We start from the raw sequence: 23,962 nt of genomic DNA on the forward strand, positions 1-23,962 counted from the left end.
TGAAGCAGATGCTGAACCTGGGTGCCATTGAAGAGTGTAAGAGTGGCAGTTCCAGTCAAAACCTTCAGTTTTGTCCTGAGGAAGAGGTCCTACATAACCTCGAAATGCGTTGACTATATAACCTGTTTTGAAATAAAGCTTTGAAGAATATCGTCTGCCATTCATCCTTATCAGCAGCGTAGATTTGGATACCTGGTTTCACCATTTCTTCAGCAGGAACAGGGAAGCTGGTTAGAGATGATAGAAAGATAGATGGAGCTAAATACGGGCCAATCCTGGAGGAAAACCTGTTGGAAGCTGCAAAAGTCTCAAGACTGGGCTGTAAATTCGCCTTACAGCAAGACAACGACCCTACAATGGATGGCTTATATTAAAACATATTCATGTGTATGAACAGCAAAAACACAGTCCAGACCTAAATCCCAATGAAAATCTATCGCAAGATCTAAAAATTGCTGTTCACAGACGTCTCCATCCAATATCACTGAGCTAGAGCTAGTTTAAAAAGAAGAATGGGCAATCTTTACAGCCGCTAGATGAGCAAAGCCGGTACAAACAGACCCCTAAAGACTTTCAGCAGTAACTGCTACGAAAGGTGGTCCTATAAATGTATTGACTCGGGGCTACATACAAATCGCAATTTTCAGATTTTTACAATATATTCTGTATTTTCTGTACTGTGCATTTTATTTCCATATAGCTTCACAGCATAACCATTAATTAGCACTATACAGCTCATATATTGACACTTAACACTGCTGCATATACAGTACACACACATTTCTTCTACAAACGCACATTTACATACACACTGCTCTGCTACATATGCACTTGCATACACTGCTGTTACATATGCACATTTACACACACACAGCTCTGCTACACACATATTTACATACACATACAGCTTTGCTACACATTAACATTGACATACACAGACAGCTCAGCTACACACAGTATACCAGAAAGTAAGTACACCCCTCACATTTTTGTATTTTATTATATCTTTTCATGGGACAACAATTAAGGTATGCCACTTTGATACAATGTAAAAGTAGTCAGTGTACAGCTTATGTAACAGTGTAAATTTGGTGTGCCCTTTAAATAACTCAGCACATAGCCATTCATGTCTAAACCTCTGGCAACAAAAGGGAGTACACCGCTAAGTGAAAATGGCCAAATTGTACCCAATTAGCCATTTTTCCTCATGTGACTCATTAGTGTTACAAGGTCTCATGTGTGAATGGGGAGCAGGTGTGGTAAATTTGGTGTTATCACTCTCACACTCTCGCGTACTGTTCACTGGAAGTTCAAAATGGCACCTCATGGCAGAGAACGCTTTGAGGATCGAAAAAAATAATTGTTGCTCTACATAAAGATGGCCTATAAACAAAGAAAAGCACCACAAACCGACCAAGCAGTCCAATATAAAATAGTTTTATTTTATTAATATGTAATTCCAATAAAAGAAGAAGGTACAAAACGGGAAAATAATTACAGCAAAAAATTATAGGCCACAATGCCAAAATCCAAAAATGGTACAGAAAAAATTGTACGAGGAAAACAAGGATGCACACTCAGGAGAAAATGCGATATAAATCAAGCTGGGTGAAACACAACAGTGTATGAAGTGATAAAAAAACTATAGGGATCATAAATACATGGATAAACAGGTTATGCTGACAAAAAAAATCAAGGTGAGTATCAAACGTTGCCCTGGTGTGACCAGTGAGTGCAGGTATCAAAACCATCAAACGAAATCAGCATAAACACACAATTATATAAAACAACCATTGTGTTGAAGTGACTCAAACATGGTAAATTCCTAAGTAAAAAAGTGAAATGCTCAAGGCAAATAATACCAACGTAGGGTAAGTGTAAAAGTAAAGAAGAGGCAGGTGATCACAGTGAAAGATGTAAGAATGGTATCAGTAAGGAAAGTCACTCACAGTGAGACTGTAAATCCCTGGCTCCTGAATGGTGTCCTCCCCAACGTGCGTTTCGGCTCTTTGCCTTCGTCAGGGGGTGGCGTCATTAGGATCAATGGGAGTATATAAATCAGAAAGGACCAATAAAAAGAGAGGGTGTGTGTGGATGTGCCAATAAGAACAAATAGGGGGCGCGGTTATGCTGCGGTGATGAAGAGGAAAGAGGAAGTGGCAGAATGTACTGACCGCGTCACTTCAAGCATCCTGGTCACGTGAGTGATCAGGTGATCGCACTTTGTATGGTGACAGTGGGCGGGCAGTAAGAGCATCCCAAATTACGAAGAGTTCAGGCCAGATTAGGGAGCGCGTGTAACGGCGCGTGCGACCCAGGACATCATTCTCTTACTACCACGTTAAGCACACCTTTGTTTCTATTATTAATAAAGATGGCCTAGGCTATAAGAAGATTGCCAACACCCTGAAACTGAGCTGCAGCACAATGGTCAAGTTCATACAGCGGTTTAACAACATCTTACACTCGGAACTGGCCTCGTCATGGTTGACCAAAGGAGTTTAGTGCACGTGCTTAGCGTCATACCCAGAGGCTGTCTTTTCAAAATAGACATACGAGTGCTGCCAGAATTGCTGCAGAAACTAGAGAGGTGGGGGTGGGGTCAGTCTGTCAGTGTTCAGAACATAAGCCTTACAATGCATTAAATTGGTCTACATGGCTGTTGTCCCAGTAGGAAGCCTCTTCTAAAGATGATGCACAAGAAAGACAGCAGTTTGCTGAAGACAAGTAGACTAAGGACATGGATTAACTATGTCCTGTGGTCTGAGGAGCCCATAAATAATCTTATTTAGTTCAGAACGAATCAATTGTGTGTGACGGCAACCAGGTGAGAAGTACAAGAACAATTGTGTCTCACTTACTTTAAAGCATGGTGGGGGGGAGTGACGTGATTTGGGGCTGCATGAGTGCTGCCGGCTGTGGGGAGCTAGTTCATTGAGGGGACCATGAATGTCTACATGTACTGTAACATACTGAAGAAGAGAATGAAGCATAATCCCCTTGCTTCGAAATCTAGGCTGCAGGGCAGTATTCCAACATAAAGACCTCAAACACATCTCCAAGATGAACACTGCCTTGCTAAAGAAACTGTCTCCCGACCTAAACCCATGTTGGGTATCCTCAAACAGAAGGAGGAGGAACGCAATGTCTCTAACATCCACCAGTTCTCTGATGTCATCATGGAGGAGTGGAAGAGGATTCCACTGGCAACCTGTCAAGCTTTAGTGAACGTGCTCAAAAGAGTTAAGGCTGTGCTTGAAAATAATGGTGGCCACACAAAATATTGACACTTTGGCCATTTTTACTTAGGGGTGTACTCACTTTCGTTGACAGTGGTTTAGACTTTAATTGCTGTGTACTGAGTTATTATAAGGGCACACCAAATTTACACTGTTATTCAAGCTGTACACAGACTACTTTACATTCTATCAAAGTGAAATATCTTCATTGTTGTCCCATGAAAAGATATTTACAAAAATGTGAGGGATGTACTCACTTTTGTTATATACTGTATCCATATTTACAAAGCACACAGCTATGTTGCACTCGCTCATGTACATACACACATCTTTGCTACATATGCACATTTACATACAGGTTTGCTTTATATGAATCTTACATACATGCACAAACAGTGTATACCTTACCCCAATTTGCAGTTCCGTCCAAGTCATGTGATTAATCACATGTCCTGAAAGGTCCTGGAGCTAGTCGGGTGGCAGGTCCTTCTGCCTCTCACTCAGGATGTGAAGTCTCTGTGCAGTTCCAGGTATCTTCCTCCTCTGCAGCGGTCACATAGATCAGTGTGGACCAGGAGACAGCAGTTATCTCCGTGATCGGGAAGGATGCTGTCCCAGCGTTATCCTCCATCACAGAAAGCTACCTCTGAACTATAAGAGGCCCTCACTTATTAGCAAGATGTTTTCTTGTCTGTCTTGTAGTCTAAAAAATACAGTTAGTTTTAAGGTAATTTCTGTTTCTCATTTAATTATATAACTCTGTTATAAGGTTTTTGTAAAATATGTCAATGAAATTTTACAGTTTCTTCCCATGTGAGTTATTTTTGACTTAACAAAATATGATTTTCCAGTAATTAATTATTCCCTGTATGGGATTTTTGATGTTTAAGAAGGCACCATTTTCGGTTAAAAGATTTCCCACATTCTGAACATAAATATAGTTTTTCTCCTGTGTGAGTTCTTTGATGTGTGATAAGATTTGATTTCTCTGCAAAACATTTTCCACATTCTGAACAAAAATGTGGCTTTTCCCCAGTATGAATTCTCTGGTGACTAACAAGATGCGATTTCCGGTTAAAATATTTCCCACACTCTGAACATGAATGTGGTTTCTCCCCTGTGTGAGTTCTGTGATGTGAGATAAGATTTGATTTCTCTGCAAAACATTTCCCACATTCTGAACATGAATATGGCTTCTCCCCAGTGTGAATTCTCTCATGCCTTACAAGAACTGATTTCCGGTTAAAATGTCTCCCACACTTGGAACAAGAAAATCTATTCTCCTCTGTGTGAATATTTTGATGTTTAACAAATGATGTTTCAAGGGGAAAACTATTTCCATATTCTGAACTTGAAAATGGCTTCTTTGCTTTAACAGCAGTTCGTTTTTTAATGATTATCTTGTAACTTTTATTTTTCTTAGTAGTCTGTAAGGAATCAGATGGCAGGAACTGTTTCAAAGGATCAGACGATTGATCTTTACTGTCAAGGGATGATGGTATATCTGGAGTAATGGCATTCACTTCAGTTGTATCCTGTGTGATCTCAAGGTCATCTGATTTAAAATTTGAAGATGTCAGCTGTCCCTCTGATCTCCTGTGACAGTCATCTGCCAAGAATGAAAACAATAATTATTTTTTTTTATAAAATATCTTTGATATCTATATTTTTGATCATTTCTGCTTAAAATGTTCATAGAAATGTGAAGTTATGTAGTAAAACTGAATTATTCACTAAGACAATAACAGTTCACAGTCTATTAGAAGACCTCATGGCATAAACCAGTGAAGAGTGGTGATCAACTGTTTGGTCATTCTGCCTCACAAATATTGTAATAAAAAGCCACCAAAAAATGTTATATAGGTGAAAATTATAACAATAAAAACTTCTCCTCATCCTTCAAAAAAGCCCTCACTCACATACATCATCTGTCAATGGAAAAACAGAGGTTCCACATTATTAGTGGCTCAAAAGCTCTCAAATCGCAACATGGTTTCCATAAACAAATCCAGCAAAATCGGCTCACCATAAGTCAAATCTGCCAATAACTTCTGAGCCTTGCAGTGTGACCAAACCAAATTTATTCATGTATTTGTCATTGTTGTGGTGAGATGAACCCACTTAATAGTTCACAGTGTGCGTATTTCCTGGAGCACAATTTTGGCACTATGGGCACTCTGCAACATCCACTGCATGCTAATTTCCAGAAAGTTCATGTTAAATCAAAATAGTCACTACTTCTACAGTATATCGGAATTTAATGAAGGTTCTAATTTTTAATTCTTCTATTGTTCGGGTTTTCTGCAACTCTGTCACATCAGGGCTTCTGCAAATAGTGTGTGATACCTCCTCTGGCATCTGCTCCACTAACATCTGTTTCAGTCTCCAGGAGTGGCCTTAATCATTTTGCGTACAGCACTGGAAATGAAGGATACGTTGAAACCAGAAGCTCTAGTACCAGTACCAGATGGTATTACCATCCAATCTGGCAGGGTGTGTGAGAGATGGAATAATCAGCTCACTGCTTCAGCCAATTGGAAAGCATATTGCCAGAATCTGCCAGACACAGCCTTGTTTTCCTCTGGTTCAGTACTGCGTGCTCAGCTCCCGGCTTGTGTATTTGTATCCTGATTTCACCCCTACCCGTTCACTGATTACTCTTCTTCTGCTTTTACATTTTGTCTGCCCTACTGGTTCTGACCTGGCTACCTGCTTATTCTTGCCTTCTCAAACAACCAAACAGCAACTACCTTCATGGCGTCAGCCTAGGGGGCCTCTGTGTAAGTCTAGATCCATATTTAGGGGTCAAAGGGTGAAGGACAAGGCAATCCCTAGGAACTGAAAAGTGGAGTAGATAGTGCCGTTCGTGGTAGCCATATTTTGAGCTGTCAGGTGACCATGAACAGTGTCCCAATACATTGTTCCTGCAAACTATTACAGCAAAATCTGGTTTCCAATAGCTAACTGGATTTCCTTCTGAGCCCTGCCATGCTTCCAGACAGTAGTGTACAACCGTAAATAGGACAGTGTCAAATTCATGAAAAGTTGGAAATTATTTCCAAAAATAAAACACAAAATATATCAACTTAAAGTTACCAGAAACATAAAGTACAATGTGTCACAGAGAAAATTATTGCAGAATCACTAGAATCAAAAGAAGCATCCAAAGTTATCACCAAAGAAAGTGACATGTTAGATCTACAAAATGGGACTTGATTAGGAACACAATATTGGCTGCAGGAAGAGGTTAAATCAGAGTATTTTGGCCACTAACTACTGTAGTAAAAAACTGTAACATTAGACAATAGCACATCTTCTGTGACTATAGACAATAACACATTTTGACTATAGACAATAACACATGATCAAACTCAACAGTCTTCATCAGTAAAAAAAAATGAGTAACTAGTGTTGAAACGTTTGGAGTAAGAGTATTTGGCTCGGCGGCTCTTGGCAATCTAAACTATCTTAGGGTCAATATTTTCTGTCAGATGAGTTTCTTGAAGGAATATTAGACATTTAAAGAAAAGAGAAAAAGAGAAACTTTTAAAATGGTGCAGAGCCGACATGCCTTAAATTTAGATCACCTGGGCGGCAGCTCACTGTCTAGGTGTTATGTTTGATACCAATCTATCCTTCACCTCCTATATACAATCTCTTGCCTTCTTTTGTCGCTTGCATCTGAAAAACATATCTAGAATTTGCCCCTTATTCACCATGGAAGCAACAAAACCCTCAATGTTGCCCTTATCCACTCCCTCTTGACTACTGTAATGCTCTATTAATTGGCCTCACTTGCTCGACTTTCCCCTCTCCAGCCCATCCTTAATGCAGCAGCCAGGGTCATCCACCTGGCTAATCGTTACTCGGACACCTCCGCTCTGTGCCACTCATTACACTGGCTGCCCATACATTATAGGATCTAATTTAAGTTCTTTGTTCTCACCCACAAAGCTCTCCACAGTGAGGCAATTCCCTACATCTCCTCCCTCATTTCCATTTATCACCTTACCCACTCGTTATGTTCCACAAACGACTTTCGACTGACATCCACACTAATCCGCACCTCCCACTCCCAGCTCCAAGACTTCTCCTGAGTTGCACTAATCCTCTGGAAAGCTCTACCCCAAGAAATTAGAACTAACCACAACTTACAGTTTTAAGCGTTCCCTAAAAACACATCTGTTTAGGGCGGCCTATCATATTCCCTAATTGAAGTCATTTTTATATACAGTCCATTCTCTACTTCTCTGATCATAACTCTATCAAACTCCACAGCACCCAAAAAGCACTACAGATATTGGCTGGTGATTAGCTCATGCTGCCTTTATCCATCTCCCATTTCCTCAAGATGGCTGGATTATAATTGTAAATAAGCCCTTGTACGTTGTGTCTCCTCCACTTCATTGAAGATTGTAACATTTTCCAAGCAGGATCGTCATTATTTTACTTTAATCCCTTTACCCCCGAGGGTGGTTTGCACGTTAATGACGGGGCCAATTTTTACAATTCTGACCACTGTCACTTTATGAGGTAATAACTCTGGAACGCTTCAAAGGAGTCCGGTGATTCTGAGACTATTTTTTCGTGACATATTGTACTTTGTGATAATGCTAAAATTTCTTCATTATGACATTCGTTTATTTGTGAGAAAAAAATGGAAATTTTGCGAAAATTTAGCAAATTTCCAACTTTGAATGTTCATGCCCTAAAATCACATAGATATGTCACACAAAATAGTTAATAAATAACATTTCTCACATGTGTACTTTACATCAGGACAATTTTGGAACCAGTTTTTTTTTTCTTAGGAAGTTATCAGGGTTAAAAGTTCACCATCGATTTTTCATTTTTCCAGCAAAATTTACAAAACCATTTTGTTTAGGGACCACCTCACATTTGAAGTCACTTTGACGGGTCTATATGATAGAAGATACCCAAAAATGACACCATTCTAAAAACTGCACCCCTCAAGGTGCTCAAAACCACATTCAAAAAGTTTATTTACCCTTTAGGTGCTTCACAGGAATTTTTAAAAAATAAATAAATAAACATTTAACTTTCTTTCACAAAAAATTGACTTCAGATCCATTTTTTTATTTAGACATGGGTAACAGGAAAAAAAATTACCACAAAACGTGTTGTGCAATTTCTCCCGTGCATGCCAATACCCTATATGAGGGAGAAAACCACTGTTTGGGTGCACGGCAGGGCTCAGAAGGGAAGGAGCGTCATTTGACCTTTTTACTGGAATCATTAGCGGACTTCATATCCCATTTGCAGAGCCCTGATGTGCCTAAACAGTGCAAACCCCCACAAGTGACTCTATTTTGGAAACTAGACCACTCAAAGAATGTACTTAGATGTGTGGTGATTCCTCGAACCCCCAGGTGCTTCACAGAAATTTACAAAATGTTATTTTGGCCTTAAATTTTGCATTTTCATAAGGGTAACAGGAGAAATCGCACCATACAGTTTGTTGTGCAATTTCTCCTGAGTATGAAGATACCCCATATGTGGGGGAAAACTACTTTTGAGGCACAGTGCAAAGCTCAGAAGGGAAGAGGCGCCATATTGGAGTCCAGATTTTGCTGGAATGGTTTGAGAATGCCATGTCACATTAGCAGAGCCCCTGAGGTGCCTAAACAACCGAAACCCCCTATATGTGAACTCATTTTACAAACTGCGCTTCCCAATGAATTCAACTAGTGGTGCAGTGATCATACATGCACCTGTAAGTTAGGCGAGCTCCCATCGCTTCAGAAATGTCAGACATGTGGATGCTATATGTAGTTTAGGTACACTGAGGGGCTTAGAAGGGAGGGGGCATTTGGATTTGAAAGCGCAAAATGTGTCATATCTTCATGGTTGTCCCATGAAAAGATATTTACAAACATGTGAGGGATGCATTCAGTTTTGTGACACACTGTATCCACCTTTACAAACACGCATCTTTGCTACATATCCCCCTTTTCATACAGCTCTGCTTTATATGAATTTTCACATGCACACACAGTGTATACTTTACCCCAATTTACAGTTCCTTCCAAGTCATGTGATTGATCATATGACTTGAAAGTCCTGGAGCTAGTCGGGTGGAAGGTCCTTCAGCCTTTTATTCAGTATGTGAAGTCTCTGTGCAGGTCCCGGTATCGGTCTGTGACCGCTCCTTGCAATTAGTGTTGGGTGTCAGCTGTCAGAATCAGCTGACACCTGTCGGTGATCTCCCGCACACCACCTGTGTGTAGACGTAATAATCCATCCCGAGTCACACAGACCCAGGTAACATGGACATATTATTACGTCTAATGTCAGAAAGGGGCTCATTATTGCATTATCTTTACCTTTGTTACTTATTACTGTGGTATATGAACTGTTGAATTGTAAAGCGATGCTTAACATGTTGGCGCTATATAAATAAAGATTATTAGTATTTTTTTTATTATTTGGAAGAGACAATGGAGACTTTTTTCTAAAGACTACCAAGGAGTTGCAGATTCACGTAACTGAGGCAGGCAAATCCCAACTCAATCACACATATAAAACAGAATAAACCTGTGGAAAAAGAAGACAGAAAAAAAATATTCTTATTCTAGTAAGGAATCTGCAGCATTACCCTCCGTTTTCTCTTAGAGGTCCATCATAAGATTTTTCTTCAAGTGATTGTCTAACTTGTCAGCACATTCTACATACACTGTCATTTGGTTTTGTAGTTTACAGATCTTTGCAGGTAAGTGTCAGCATCTTCTAATTACAGGGGGTAGATGGCTCCTCCAGGTTGTAAGCTTTATAGACAAAGGGTTTTCAGTGCCAAAAGCAATTTGAACAGTTATGTGTAGAGGAAAATGTTGTGGTCTAGAGGCAAAATAGCGAATTGAGATACGGCCGAACTACACCACCGATAAATCAGGCACAGCCAGTGTCTGAGAACAATCTGTGACTTCTCTGCATTTAGTGGTTACTACTCACCTGGGTAATCATACGTAGGACTCTCCTCTTTATACCGCTCATCACCCCTCACATATGTCTCTGTAGTATTGATATGGGTCAGATCTTCACCCTGAAACAACTAATGTACAAGTCACAGACAGATGGAGAAGTCACATCTATGATCAGCTCTAATCCTGCCATCTCCACCGTTCTCATTACACAAGTATAACACATATGATACTGGTGGATAAAACAAGACTGAGCACAAGACCTTCACAGCCATCTACACATCATTGGGGAGATCTCATGACACCTTCTCTCCATCTACCTGATGATCCTGAGGAACATTGGGAATTTCTTGTTCACAGTCCTGTGGGAGAAGAGGACGGGGACAGCTCTCTGGTGTTGTCCCCTTACTGGATACATCTGGAGGAAACACATACAGGGACTGAATTAATTTTTTACACACAGATAATTATAGACCGCGTGTATTTAGTTCTGTCTGTTACCTGGTGATGTCAGGGGCTGGGGAGCCGCCATCATGATGTCCTTGTACAGATCTTTGTGTCCTTCTAAATACTCCCACTCCTCCATGGAAAAATAGACGGCGACATCCTGACACCTTATATGAACCTGACACATACAATGATACTGTCATCACTCCGATCACTTCATAGCACTACTGTATAATGTCCCAGCATACCCAGCAGTGTCACCTCTCCAGTCAGCAGCTTAATCATCTTGTAGGTGAGTTCTAGGATCTTCTGGTCATTGATGTCCTCATTTATCAGGGGGTGAGATGGAGGCCCTGTGACTGGGCTCAGGGGTCTTCCCCATCCCTCAGACACAGGGTCCTGATAGCGCTCACTAGAGGTCTTCTTCACTACGGTGTAATCCTGGTTATGGAGAGAAATATTAATAAATCTCACTACAGACATTTCCAGAGTCCTCATCTCTCTAGTTCTGTCCATCTGTTATTCCCATAGATAAGAATGATGTAATGTGACCATCAGAATCTCTCACCTCTCCAGTAAGCCGGAAGAGGATCTCTAGGGTGAGGTGTAATATCCTCTCCGCCATCTTGTCTCTGTCTCTATCCATCCTTGATGGGTAAATCAAGAAAATTTTCTTATATAGAAGATCGCCACTGAGAAGATCCGATATTGTAGGGACCTGAATGGGAGAAGATGAACCAATATAACATCATAAAAAAATCTCACATAACTATATAATAAGAGAGAGCATATATGTATTCTCTGCCTCGTATGAACTGGAACGTAAGATGAATTGGTGACTAAGACATCTCCTCAATGCTCCCAATCACTGGCTATGATGGCCTCTGCTCTGGCTTCTGATTGGCTGTAGGAATCACAAGTTCGTTGGGACTGACCAAGAAATAAAGTGACTGGCGGGGACCCAAGCAGCAGTGCTATTTTTATTACTTTACAACATTTAGTTGGTTTCTGTACAACTAATAATAAATCCTATATATTTTAGGTCACACACAACAAGCAGTTTCTTCCTCGGAGTCGGCAGCTGAATACGTTTCTCATAGACTCATCTTCCGTAACTCATTTACCGACACTGGAATCGGAGATATTCATTACACGTGACATGAGAAATAACTACTTCATGATGAGGACGACATCTTCATCTTCTACTACGGCTCTAAAAACATATCTGGCCAGAGTCCGTCACTGACTCCATCACCACCGGCCGCCTGTATGAATGTTTCCGGTCTTCCCTGGGCTGTAATCTGTTATCCTGTTAGATATCATGTCTGATTCACACACAGAAGTTTGATGCATTTATAAAAGATTATTTTCAAGAACACTGCGGACAGGAGTTTTTTTATGCCAAAATTTAAATATACAGTGATTTAGGTTTTTGTTTTTTTTCTATTTTGGATATGTTTTTTTCTCGCATTTTCCCCTTTGGTTTCCCCTTATTAAATGAAAAACACCAGAAAAAAAAAACAAGTGTTGAAATGTTACAAAATAAAATTGGCACCAACACTAGTAAAACACCATACAAAAAGTGTGAGACACATGGTGCACCTTTTGTGCCAAATGTTAGACATTTCTTAAAGAAAAAAACACTCTATTTTTCTTTTTTGCACTGCAACATACATGTACATTGCAGGGATGTTATGGGCATGGCTGACCTGCTAATCCTGCCAGTAAAATTACCGTACTTGTCAAAAAGCAATCATGGCATCTAATAAGATTGACAGAGTGAGAGGGGATCTCATTTCCCAGCTTCAAATAAGTTATGTCTTAACGCCCCCCAGACATACTATACTAAAGTCATCGGAAACTGCTAATTTCAGGTGGAACTGGTCAACTATATAACATATAAGGGGGCCTCCCGACAGATGATGTCAGGTGAGAGAAGAATCTGGCATGCTGAATTTCAGAAGCTTTTCTGTTTGCTCTCCTTGGAGAGAAGCCTTGACTAGAAGAGTCTCCCAACGACTCTCTCATAGAGACCACAAGAAAGTCCAGCCGAGTACAATGGTTGTGTATGGGACATTCGAGAGAGACAGATGTCGCCAGAAGGATCGTTCAGCCAATTGTTATCTCATGTGTATGAGGCCATTAGAAAGTATTGCACTGACAGGCAGGTATAACACCCAGCACTACAGTAGTACCGTGCATCACCGAAGCAATCAGAGGCTTGTATGTTGTATAGAGTCAGACTGGGGTGTCTGGGGTCCACAGGAGGAATTGACTCTAGGGGCCCACTCTATAGCTATATGCAAATACCTGTTTTCACTGTTGTAGTGGCGCCTCGACTGGAAAACACAGGACGCTCTTGCACATCTACTGTGCACTACCATAACTGGGATGTACAATTACGGTAGTTTACATTAAAAATGTTCTTTGGTGAAAACAACCAATTTACAGGCTAGGTAGGTGATAACTTATTGATTGTGTCACGGGAGACCTAGGTGGGCCCCTGCAATTTCCCTCAGACTAGGGAAATCCTGACTGACCCTCTACCTAGAGTTTACACTGATGGTGTGCATGTCTAGGCCTCCACCCTCTCCCTGTCTCCTGTTTCAACCCTAGGCTGAAACCACCACCCAGTGAAGAGATAATACCCCAATACCCACAGTTAGCACAGACAAGGATAACGGAAAATATACACCACGCCGCAGTCACTCAGGAATACACTATAAATGCACAGGGCAAAATAAATACAAATATAGGAAGGAGTTAATAAGACAAAGGAAAATACACCACCAGCAACTATACTCCAACTACTAGCTCACCACTCCAGACCGAGATAACAACGCACAAGACAGAAGCTATAATCGGCGACGCCCAATGTTCAGGAGAACTATTTAAAAGCAGTGGGCATGGCCCAGCTTCCAATCTGAGCACCAGGTAATTTAACCCCGGAGCAGCTAGATAAAATCTAGCCGACGCCAATGAGCGCATAGTGGTCAAAAGCGGAATTACCGCTGTCTGTCGAACGACCTGGTCTGAACAGCGTCCGACATGACAGATTGATGGAATCCGACCATTGGAAACTGCACTGATCAGAAGAACGGGGAACTTTTATACCTGACAGAGCACTTGTATCCCAATTTTAAAATGCAGTGGCAGTTCAGATGACTGACCGCAGCTCCATTTAGCCTCTTTGGGGTTCCAGAAAAAGCGAAGTGCAGCATGCAGCCACTTAGGGAGTGAATGGATCAGTGGCTGAGTCCTACATGCCCATCCATTCTAAAGAGAATAAAAGTTCCACATTCTGCTGATCGTCTGGGTCCCAGGATTCAGACCCCCACCAATCAATGATATATCACATACTTAGGTTAAGTTCGCATGTTCAGTATTTTATATCACTTATTTGTAAGCCAAAATCAGGAGTGGGACAATCTGAGGAAAAGTGTAATAGAAACCCGTCACCACTTCTGAATTATTTACTTACTCCTGATTTTGGCTTACAAATACTGATGTAAAATACTGACCAAATACTGAACGCGTAAAAGTGGCCTTAGGATAGGCGATTACTTAGAACCTCTCTAAGTGCAAATTTGATACTGTGTAATAGACACAGGACAGCGGAGAGTTATATGTCCAAGTAATTAATCTATATTAGCAATAAAGAATCTTTCCCTATTGATATCAGAGAGAACACAAGTGGCCTCCATACAGAACACAATCCCCTATTCCAAGACCTAATACCACGTATAAGAGAGAAATACCGCTACACCATGACCAGACCTCACATAGTGACTGCATAATACCACATACAAGGAACATATACCACCACACCACAGTGATTGAATAATACTACAATAATGATCATGAATAAAAACCACAATACTAATAACACAAATATTACCACAGGTGACATTATATACAGGAGCTCTGTATATAGTATCAGTGTACAGGTAATACAGGAATAACCAATGACATTATATACAGGAGCTCTGTATATAGAGTATAATGTTCAGGTAATACAGTGATCACTGGTGACATTATACACAGGTACTCTGCATATAGTGTTAGTGTACAGGTAACACAGGAATCACCAATGACATTATACACAATAGCGCTCTATATAGTGTATAGCACACCGATAATACAGTGATCACCAGTGACATTATACACAGGAGCACTGTATATAGTGTATAGAGAACAGGTAATACAGTGATCACTGTAATACAATGATCACAGGTAACACATGTAGTGAATTCTGCTTTTGGGTTCCCTCCGGTGGTAGTAGGTGGTAATGCAGTTGTCCCTGGGTTGCAGTCCTGGTCAGGTGTGTCTGCTGATTGCAGTTCTGACTGGGGTATTTAGGTGTGCAGGATTCATTAGTCCTTGCCAGTTGTCAATTGTTGTTGGGAGCAGAGGCGTAGCTAGGGTTTCAACTTAGGGGGGGCGAAACATCTGAGTGGGCCCCTAACCAGTTAACCCTGATTACAGTTATGGTTGCACACTCTAATTGTGAATATAGTGGAACCTCAGAATATGACCGCTCTGTTATTGAAAATAAATCTATATACAAAAACAAACATTGATTTTACCGCCATATTGTGACGATATGCAACTTTGATGGTCGCAATACTCTGAGTGCCCCTATAACAATACAGTAATGCTTAAGTGCCCACTTAACATTTAATAATGTCCCCTAAGTTCCCCCATGTACTGCTCCATTATACACAGTATGGTGAGCTTAGGCTACGTTCACATTTGCGTTGTGCGCCGCAGCGTAGGCGACGCAACGCACAACGCAAATGTGAACGCATGCACAACGCAGCGTTTTTTGACACAGGCGTCCACTTTTGCATGGTTTTGGGCGCAGAAAAAACTGCAACTTGCTGCGTTCTCTGCGCCCTGACGCATGCACCACAGCAACGCATGCGTCACAAAACGCAAATGCAACGCATGTCCATGCGCCCCCATGTTAAATATAGGGGTGCATGACGCATGCAGCGACGCTGCGGTGCCGAACGCAAATGTGAACGTAGCCTTAAAGCTTCCTTATACACAGTCTAAGGGCCCCACAGCTCCCCTATACACAGTATGATGATTCTATAACTCCCCTATACACCGTATGATGTTCCCACTGCTCCCCTTTACACAGTATAATGCTGACAGAGCTCCCCTATATACAGTGTAATGGGCCAACAGCTCCCATATGCACAATATGCCTTCACAGTTCCCTATACACAGTATGGTGGGACCACAGCTCCCTTATACACAGTATGATGGGCCTGCAGTTTCCGTCAAACAGTATGATGTCCCTCACAGTTCCCCTGTACACAGTATGATGTGGCCACAGCTTCCTTATACATAGTATGATGAGCCCGCAGCTCCCTTATACACAGTATGATGGGCCCACAGCTCCCCTATACATAGTATGATGAGCCCGCAGCTCCCTTATACACAGTATGATGGGCCCGCAGCTCCCTTATACACAGTATGATGGGCCCGCAGCTCCCTTATACACAGTATGATGGGCCTGCAGTTTCCGTCAAACAGTATGATGTCCCTCACAGTTCCCCTGTACACAGTATGATGTGGCCACAGCTTCCTTATACACAGTATTATGATGAGCCCGCAGCTTCCTTATCACAATATGATGGGCCCGCAGCTCCCTTATACACAGTATGATGGGCTCGCAGCTTCCTTATCACAATATGATGGGCCCGCAGCTCCCTTATACACAGTATGATGGGCCCGCAGCTCCCTTATACACAGTATGATGGGCCTGCAGCTCCCTTATACACAGTATGATGGGGCCACAGCTCCTTATACACAGTATGATGGGCCCGCAGCTCCCTTATACACAGTATGATGGGCCGGCAGCTCCTCTATACACAGTATGATGGGCCCGCAGCTCCCTGTCATGATTTGGCAGTCTGCAGTCACATAAAGTGACTGCAGACATTTATTCCAAGCCTTTATCAACTTTATAGTAATAAATTGCTTATTATTAAAGCACCACTCTAGCAGAGGTTTTTTTTCCACCGCTGGAGGGGTGTTGTAAGCTCAAGTCCCCTGCCCCGGTCATTTACTCATCCTCCCGCGGTTTCACTATTTTGTGGCACTGCTGCAGTCCCACAGCTCAAACTTGTGAGCGCAGCTTCTGACTGGCCAGAAGTTAGAAGATATGTCACAAGCGCTCAATGTAAGACTATGGGGCTATGTGCACACGCTGCGGATTCGTGTGCGGATTTTTCCGCACCATTTTTGCAAAATCCACAGGTTAAACGTGCTGCGTTTTACCTCTGGATTTACCGTGGATTTCCTGCGTTTTTACACCTGCGGATTCCTATTGAGGAGCAGGTGTAAAACGCTGCGGAATCCGCACAAAGAATTGACATGCTGCGGAAAATACAACGCAGCGTTTCCGTGTGGTATTTTCCGCACCATGGGCACTGTGGATTTGGTTTTCCATAGGTTTACATGGCACTGTACACCGCATGGAAAACTGCTGTGAATCCGCAGCAGCCAAATCCGCACCGTGTGCACATAGCCTGAGAGTGAGAAAGAGGCCAGAACGAGGCTCCCACAGACTCACATTGATTAGTGACCTCTGCGCTGCTCCATGAAACACTGGAGCCTCGGACAGGTCACAAACTGCAGGAGACGGAGCCGAGCGGAGACAAAAACAGATGAAAACGCCAGAAGGTGAGTATCAAACAGGGGGCAGGGGATGGGGATTTTCAGCACCGCCCCAGCAGTGAAATTAAAAAAACGCTGGAGTGGTGCTGTAAATGTGATGCAGCTCTTGGTTACTGTATGGGGGCTTCGTATACTAATACTCATAAAAGATCCAGGTGGTACGTATCAAAAGCCCCCGACTCCCCCATCTCCAGCCTCCCCAGACAGCAAATATTACATGATGGAGTACATATAATATCAGAACTAAACATTATAATATTCAGCCCCCAGTGACATGTCCCCCCTCCCCCACTTTTGCCCCAATACCCCCATCAACTCACATCCACCCCCTCAGTGCCCTGTCCCACCTCATCCACCTTCAGCCCCCACAACAGCCCCATGGTCTCACATTTACCCCCTCAGTACACTGTCCCCCCTCACCCACTTTCAGCCCCCACAATACCCCCATGGTCTCACATTCACATCACAGTGACATACCTGAATTTAATAAACCTATAATGTTCCATCCCCAGCACTTACTGAGTGATAACGTTTGCAGGCAGGACCAGGAAGTGTCTAGGTGAAATGCAAAATGTGGTCACTAGGACCCAGCGTGCCTGAGCCAATCCCAGCGTGCACAGAGTGAAGCACAGGGGGAAAGCTTCATGATCAGGTCAGACGGGCCTGGTTCCTCCTGCCTTTCTGCCAAATCAGCAAAGATAAGTGTCTTGTTTTTTTTTTTCTGTGGCACACATGCTGTGTGCTTCACAATTCAGTGCTATTCTTTGTGTTTTCTTGTCCAGCTTAGATTGTGTCAGTATTTTCTCAGTCTTGTTGGATTCTCTGGAGTGGCAGATATACATCCCATGTCTTTAGTTAGATTGTGGAACTTTTTGTATTATCTGCTGTGGATATTTTTGGAAGGGTTTTAATACCGACCGCCTAGTAATCTGTCCTATCCTTTCCTATTTAGCTAGAGTGGCCTCTTTTGCTAAATCCTGTTTTCTACCTGCGTGTGTCTATTCGTCTCCTACTCACAGTCATTATTCGTGGGGGGCTGCCTATCCTTTGGGGGTCTGCTCTGAGGCAAGGTAGCATTCCTATTTCCATCTATAGGGGTATTTAGTCCTCCGGCTGTGTCGAGGTGTCTAGGGTTTGTTAGGCACACCCCACGGCTACTTCTAGTTGCGGTGCTAGTTCAGGATTTGCGGTCAGTACAGGTTCCACCGACTCCAGAGAAAGTTTCATGCGGCTCCAAGGTCACCGGATCATAACAACACATTGACTCACCAGTGATGTCTCTAGTTGTAGTCCTTCATCTTCGCTTTTCTTCTTCATCAGGCACAGAGCGCTATCACTCCTCCAGCCAAGACTCTTCTCTATATAAAATAAGTTATTTATATCTGATCGCTTCTAGAGGACATTCCCCACTTTTTACCTGATTTTTACACTACGTCAGATGAAGACAAAAAGCAACATAGTGTCAACCTCCCTTTTAATCCCCCATGGCAGACGGTATCCTAAAAAGTAAGTTATATTACATTAGTAATGTTTCCTAATAGGCCCCTACAGTAATTTTGTCCCCCACTTGCCGCCATAAACTAATAATGTTTGTTTCTCATTCTGACCCCCATATAGTAATCGTCACCTATCCTGACCCACTTTATTTAATAATGTCTACCATCCTAGGCCCCATGTCGTCCTGTCCTGGGACCCTATGTCATTCCATTCTGGGTCCCTATGCATCCCACCATCCTGGGCCCCTATGTATCTACTACAAGGCAGGGCTCCTATGCTGCCCCATCCTAGGTCCCCATGTCCACTACCCTGCCCATTCACAAGGGAAAAAAAATTCTAATTCTCCTCACCTTCCTACACTTCCCCGGCGTCCTCTTGCAGCTTCATATCCGGCATGGTTGTTAAGATGGCTGCCGATCCATTAGAGGCCACCCGCTGATGTCAGTGAACGGCGCATAGAAGTTACATGCCGTCCAGTGACCATTTAACATCACTGCTATGTGCCGCACACTGGCTTCAGTGTCTGGCGCATAGCAGTGACGTTAAATGACAATGATGTGAGAGGCTTTTGATTGGCCAGCGGCCTTTACCCCATTCACGACATACGCCGTTCATGTACAGCACATGTCGTGTTCATCCCTTTGATGTGCACTCAGCGCCGGAGCCCACATCTTTTCCAGCGCATGTCAGATGTTTTGAACAGCTGACATGTGCCCCTAACAGCCGCGTGAGGAATCGCGATCCACCCGTGGCTGTTAAACCTTTAAATGAAGCTGTCAATCTCTGACAGCGGCATTTAATGTGATGCCGCCGGAAGCGCATCACTAATCCTGTCCATCGGCACCCATGTCACATGACCGCGGGTCGCTGATGGGCTGGCATGACAACTCAGGGTCCACTGTTTAGGTACATCAGGGGGTCTTCAAACGCGACATGGCGTCACCATTGATTCCAGCCAATTTTGCGATCAAAAAGTCAAATGGTGCTCCCTCCCTTCTAAGCCCTGCCATGCACCCAAACAGTGGCTTTTCCCTACATATGGGGTATTGGCATACTCAGGAAAAATTTCACAACAAATTTTGCAGTCCATTTTCTACGGATACCCTTGTGAAAATAAAATAAATTGCATCCAAAGTAAATATTTTGTGAAAAAAGTAAAATGTTCATTTTTTCCTTCCACGTTGCTTTAGTTCTCGTGAAGCACCTGAAGGGTTAATAATCTTTTTAAATGTGGTTTTGCACACCTTGAGGGGTGCAGTTTTTAGAATATTGTCACTTTTGGGTATTTTCTGTTATATTGACACCCCAAACTCACTTCAAATGTGAGATGGTCCCTAAAAAAATGGTTTTGCAAATTTTGTTGGAAAAATTAGAAATCGCTGGTCACCTTTTAACCTTTATAACGTCCTAACAAAAAAAATTATGTTTCTGAAATTGCGCTGATGTAAAGTAGACATGTGGGAAAGTTATTTATTAACTATTTTGTGTAACATCTCTCTGTGATTTAAGTGTACAAAAATTAAAAGTTTGAAAATTGCAAAATTTTCATTTTTTGCATAAATAAACACAAGTTATATCGAAGAAATTTTATACCACTAACATGAAGTACAATATGTCACAAAAAACAGTCTCAGAATCAGTGGGATATGTTGAATCATTCCAGAGCTATAACCTCATAAAGTGACAGTGGCCAGAATTGTAAAAATTGGCTTGGTCATTAAGTAATAAATTGGCTCTGTTACTAAGGGGTTAAACTAAATATTTGTCCCCGAGAAAATAATAAAGCGTATACTCTATGTACGGGCTGCAGCTGATCCCTAGCTTCCCCTTCAAGTTCAGTTTGTCTAAAGGTGGAGACAGTGGCACCAGCGCTGATTGGGTGCCGACCTCACGTCACAGCACCGCATCACAGCCCCGGGGAGAGCGAGTGCCGACACCGTGGGAAGTGAGTGTAGGCTTTATCATTTTATTGGGGCCAAACATTTAGTATAAGAAGGGGTTGTCCTAGTAGTGGACAACACCTTTAATAAAGGGGGGGGCAAGATGTTGGACATTATTAAAGGGAACCTGTCAGAAGGATTGTGCACAGTAAGTGAGTGTGAATTTGTGTTCAGGACCAGCCAAACTGGACTCCTTTGTCTGACTCAAGCCACATGCAGACTTCGCGGCACCACAGATCCCAGTAAGGATCTGAGATGTTGAATCTGAAAAATGACCTATAATAACAGAATGTAATATCTCTGAGCCTAGCCGAGCGCATAGTTGGAATCTGTATTCTTTTCCCCACGAGCCCATACCAGGCAGCCATCCCTAGCACTCTGCGTTATTGAGTTACTGAGCATAGCTACCAGGAATTAAATACAGTTGCCATATTTGGTCTCCCTGTAAAGCTAAAATCTAGCAGAACCCATTGTCAATGCCGCCGTTCCATTTGGACCTTCGGGAGAAAGTTATTGGCCATCCACAGTTCTGCCTGGAAAATCATACTCTTAGATATGAAAGGAGGGAGGCGGCCCAGTCCAGGAGTGGGCACAGCATGTGGGAGGGAGCAGCCTAGGGGATAATAGGCAGCTCCTCATTTTGGACTGTTTTTCTACTGGCAGGAGACCCGTTAGCTGAGAGACTCACATAAAGATCTGGACCTGTGATCCATCAGTGCCTCCCTGTGGTCACATGCTACATAACACGGTAATTGACTCTTGACTGTATAGTATACCTGTATATTGTTCTGTATATATACAGTATATCTGTATTCTTCTAGTGCGCCTTTTTGGCGATCAAATATAAAATTAATCTTGGGCTGCTCTCTTATCTTGATTCACGAATCCCGACGTCCGCACGCTCAGCTGGTTATATTATATGCTACCCCAGGATTGGTTTCTGACCCAATATAAGTCTGTCGGATGGGGCTTATATATGGAACAAGGAACTGTTGGCAGCATACCGTACTGTGTTAGTGAGGAACTCTGACAGTGACGGCCGGGAGGTTTATATATATGTCCCCAGCGTGGACTGGTGATATATATTCCCCTCACTGGGGGCTCCTCAATAACTTTTACCTATAACAGAAGCCTTTCCGGTGACTATTTGCCCTCGGTTCAGTTCCCTGACTGACCTGGGGCAAGTGGTGGCATCAGACAGCTGATCCCTGCTGGGTCCTTCTATTCCCTCCTCAGAGGTGAGTGAAGTCGACACACCCCTCCCCCTGTGCAATCCATAACATTGACCAATCAAGCACAGTGTTACTGTTGTTTTTAAATGTTACTGTTGTTTTTAAACCAGGTATTGGTACTTTTGGCAGTGTGGACAGGTGCCAAGTCCTGCTGGAGAATGAAATTTCCATCTCCAAAAAGCTTGTTGGCAAAGGGAAGCATGAAGTACTCTAAAATTTCCTGGTAGACGACTGCCCTGACTTTGCTCTTGGTAAAACACAGTGGACCTACACCAGCAGATGACATGGCTCCCCAAACCATCACTGATTGTGGAAACTTCACACTAGACCTCAAATAGCTTGGATTGTGGCCTCTCCACTCTTCCTCCAGACTCTGGGATCTTGATTTCCAAGGTCAAGTGTGAAGTTTCCATAATCAGTGATGGTTTAGGGAGCTATATCATGCCAGTTTTTCATGGGGAGGGAACAAAAGTAATGTCCTGTTACTGTGGAGGGCGGAAGTTGAGGAAAAGTGGAGAATCTCCTCTAGAAGCAATTAACTATGGTTTGTCTGTTACTTTCTACAAAGACAAGTCCTGGCTGGAAGAAGTGATAGCAGTCTGCGCCAGATAAAGAAAAGCGAAGATGACTACTTCAACTACAGACGTCACTGGTGATCCCTGTATTACCTGTACACTGACAGTATATACAGAGCTCTGGTGTATAATGTCACTGGTGATCCCTGTATTACCTGTACACTGACACTATATACAAACCCCTATATACACTATAAACAGTGCTCCTGTGTATAATGTCACCTGTAGTAATATTAGTATTGTGGTTTATATTCATGATTAGTATTGTAGTATTATTTGGTCACTATGTTGTAGTAATAAGTTGTCTGATCATGGGGTGATGGTATGTGTTCCGTGTATGTGGTATTATTTGGTCACTATGTGGTGGTAATATTTTGTCTGGTCATGGTGTGGAGGTATTTGTTCCTTGTGTGTGATATTATTCAATCACTATATTGTGGTAATATGTAGTCAGCTCACAGTGTATCGGTATTTGTCCCCTGTATGTGGTATTGGTCTTGGTATATTGGATTGTGTTATGTATAGACGTCACTTGTTCTCTCTGCTATTAATAAGAACACTTTATTTATATCAGAGATTAAATGGGTCTGCAGAATGTGGAGCTTTTATCCCCATTACTATGGAGCGGCATGTACGACTTTACTGATCCGTTCATTGTCTAAGTGGCTGCTGCGGGCTGCACTTGATTTTTTCTGGCAGCCCCCAAAGAGGATGAATGGAGCTGCGGTCAGACATCCCACCTGCTGCTGCATTTTAAAATGGAGTTAAAAGTACCATGTCAAAGGTAAAAGTTCCTCATTCTTCCAATCGGTGCGGCTTCCAATGGTTGGACCTCACCGATCAATAAGTGATCACCTACCTAACCTGTGGATCGGTTAGAACTTGATTTAGCTAAAATACCTTTTTAATCCAAACTACTGGAATCATACATTCCATTTATGGGGCGCACAGTAGATTTGCAGCCGCCGGTGTTTTAGTCAACGCTCCACTATAACAGTGATAACGGCTAAGGGGGCTTTCAGATTGCGCTCTTCTCATGGGTCCTGTTGGAGCTTTCATTCTATCTCCCCCATCCCCCCAAAATGGGATTCTAATGTATGCGCCGACAGAAGGCAGAGCGAACGTGTGTTCAGTCGTACATCGTGTTCAGGCATATACGCCTACTGGGAGCCGACACTCAGGTGTAGAACAACGTCTCTGAGAGCCTGATGTGTCCCTCTGTTACTTCTGTACAACTGTTAAGGTGGGAACACTATACTGTGTGGGGGCAAGAAAGGGGCAATGTACTATGGGAGCAATACAGGTCATATGTATCTATGAGAGGGAAAGGAGCAAAACGTCAGGAGTCATATAAAGGAGGAACAGAAAACACCAAAATAGTCTCAGCACTGAAGGGGTTACTGC

The 23,962-nt window shown here is 42.6% G+C and overlaps 1 protein-coding gene across 1 annotated transcript in view; it reads right to left on the reverse strand.

Moving 5' to 3' along the window:
- Positions 1 to 3,651: 3,651 nt before the first annotated feature.
- The window catches only part of LOC143766225 (uncharacterized), a 50,527-nt gene continuing 30,216 nt past the window's right edge, over positions 3,652 to 23,962 (reverse strand). The window contains exons 2-7 of the mRNA XM_077253736.1: positions 11,193 to 11,342; positions 10,886 to 11,065; positions 10,679 to 10,802; positions 10,498 to 10,595; positions 10,209 to 10,308; positions 3,652 to 4,848 (exon numbers count right to left, since the gene is read on the reverse strand). Coding sequence (XP_077109851.1) covers positions 4,094 to 4,848; positions 10,209 to 10,308; positions 10,498 to 10,595; positions 10,679 to 10,802; positions 10,886 to 11,065; positions 11,193 to 11,342 — 1,407 coding nt within the window. The 3' untranslated portion in view covers positions 3,652 to 4,093. The remainder of the gene's footprint in view (positions 4,849 to 10,208; positions 10,309 to 10,497; positions 10,596 to 10,678; positions 10,803 to 10,885; positions 11,066 to 11,192; positions 11,343 to 23,962) is intronic.

The sequence above is a fragment of the Ranitomeya variabilis genome, chromosome 4 (genome assembly GCF_051348905.1).
Source record: "Ranitomeya variabilis isolate aRanVar5 chromosome 4, aRanVar5.hap1, whole genome shotgun sequence".
NCBI lineage: Eukaryota > Metazoa > Chordata > Amphibia > Anura > Dendrobatidae > Ranitomeya > Ranitomeya variabilis.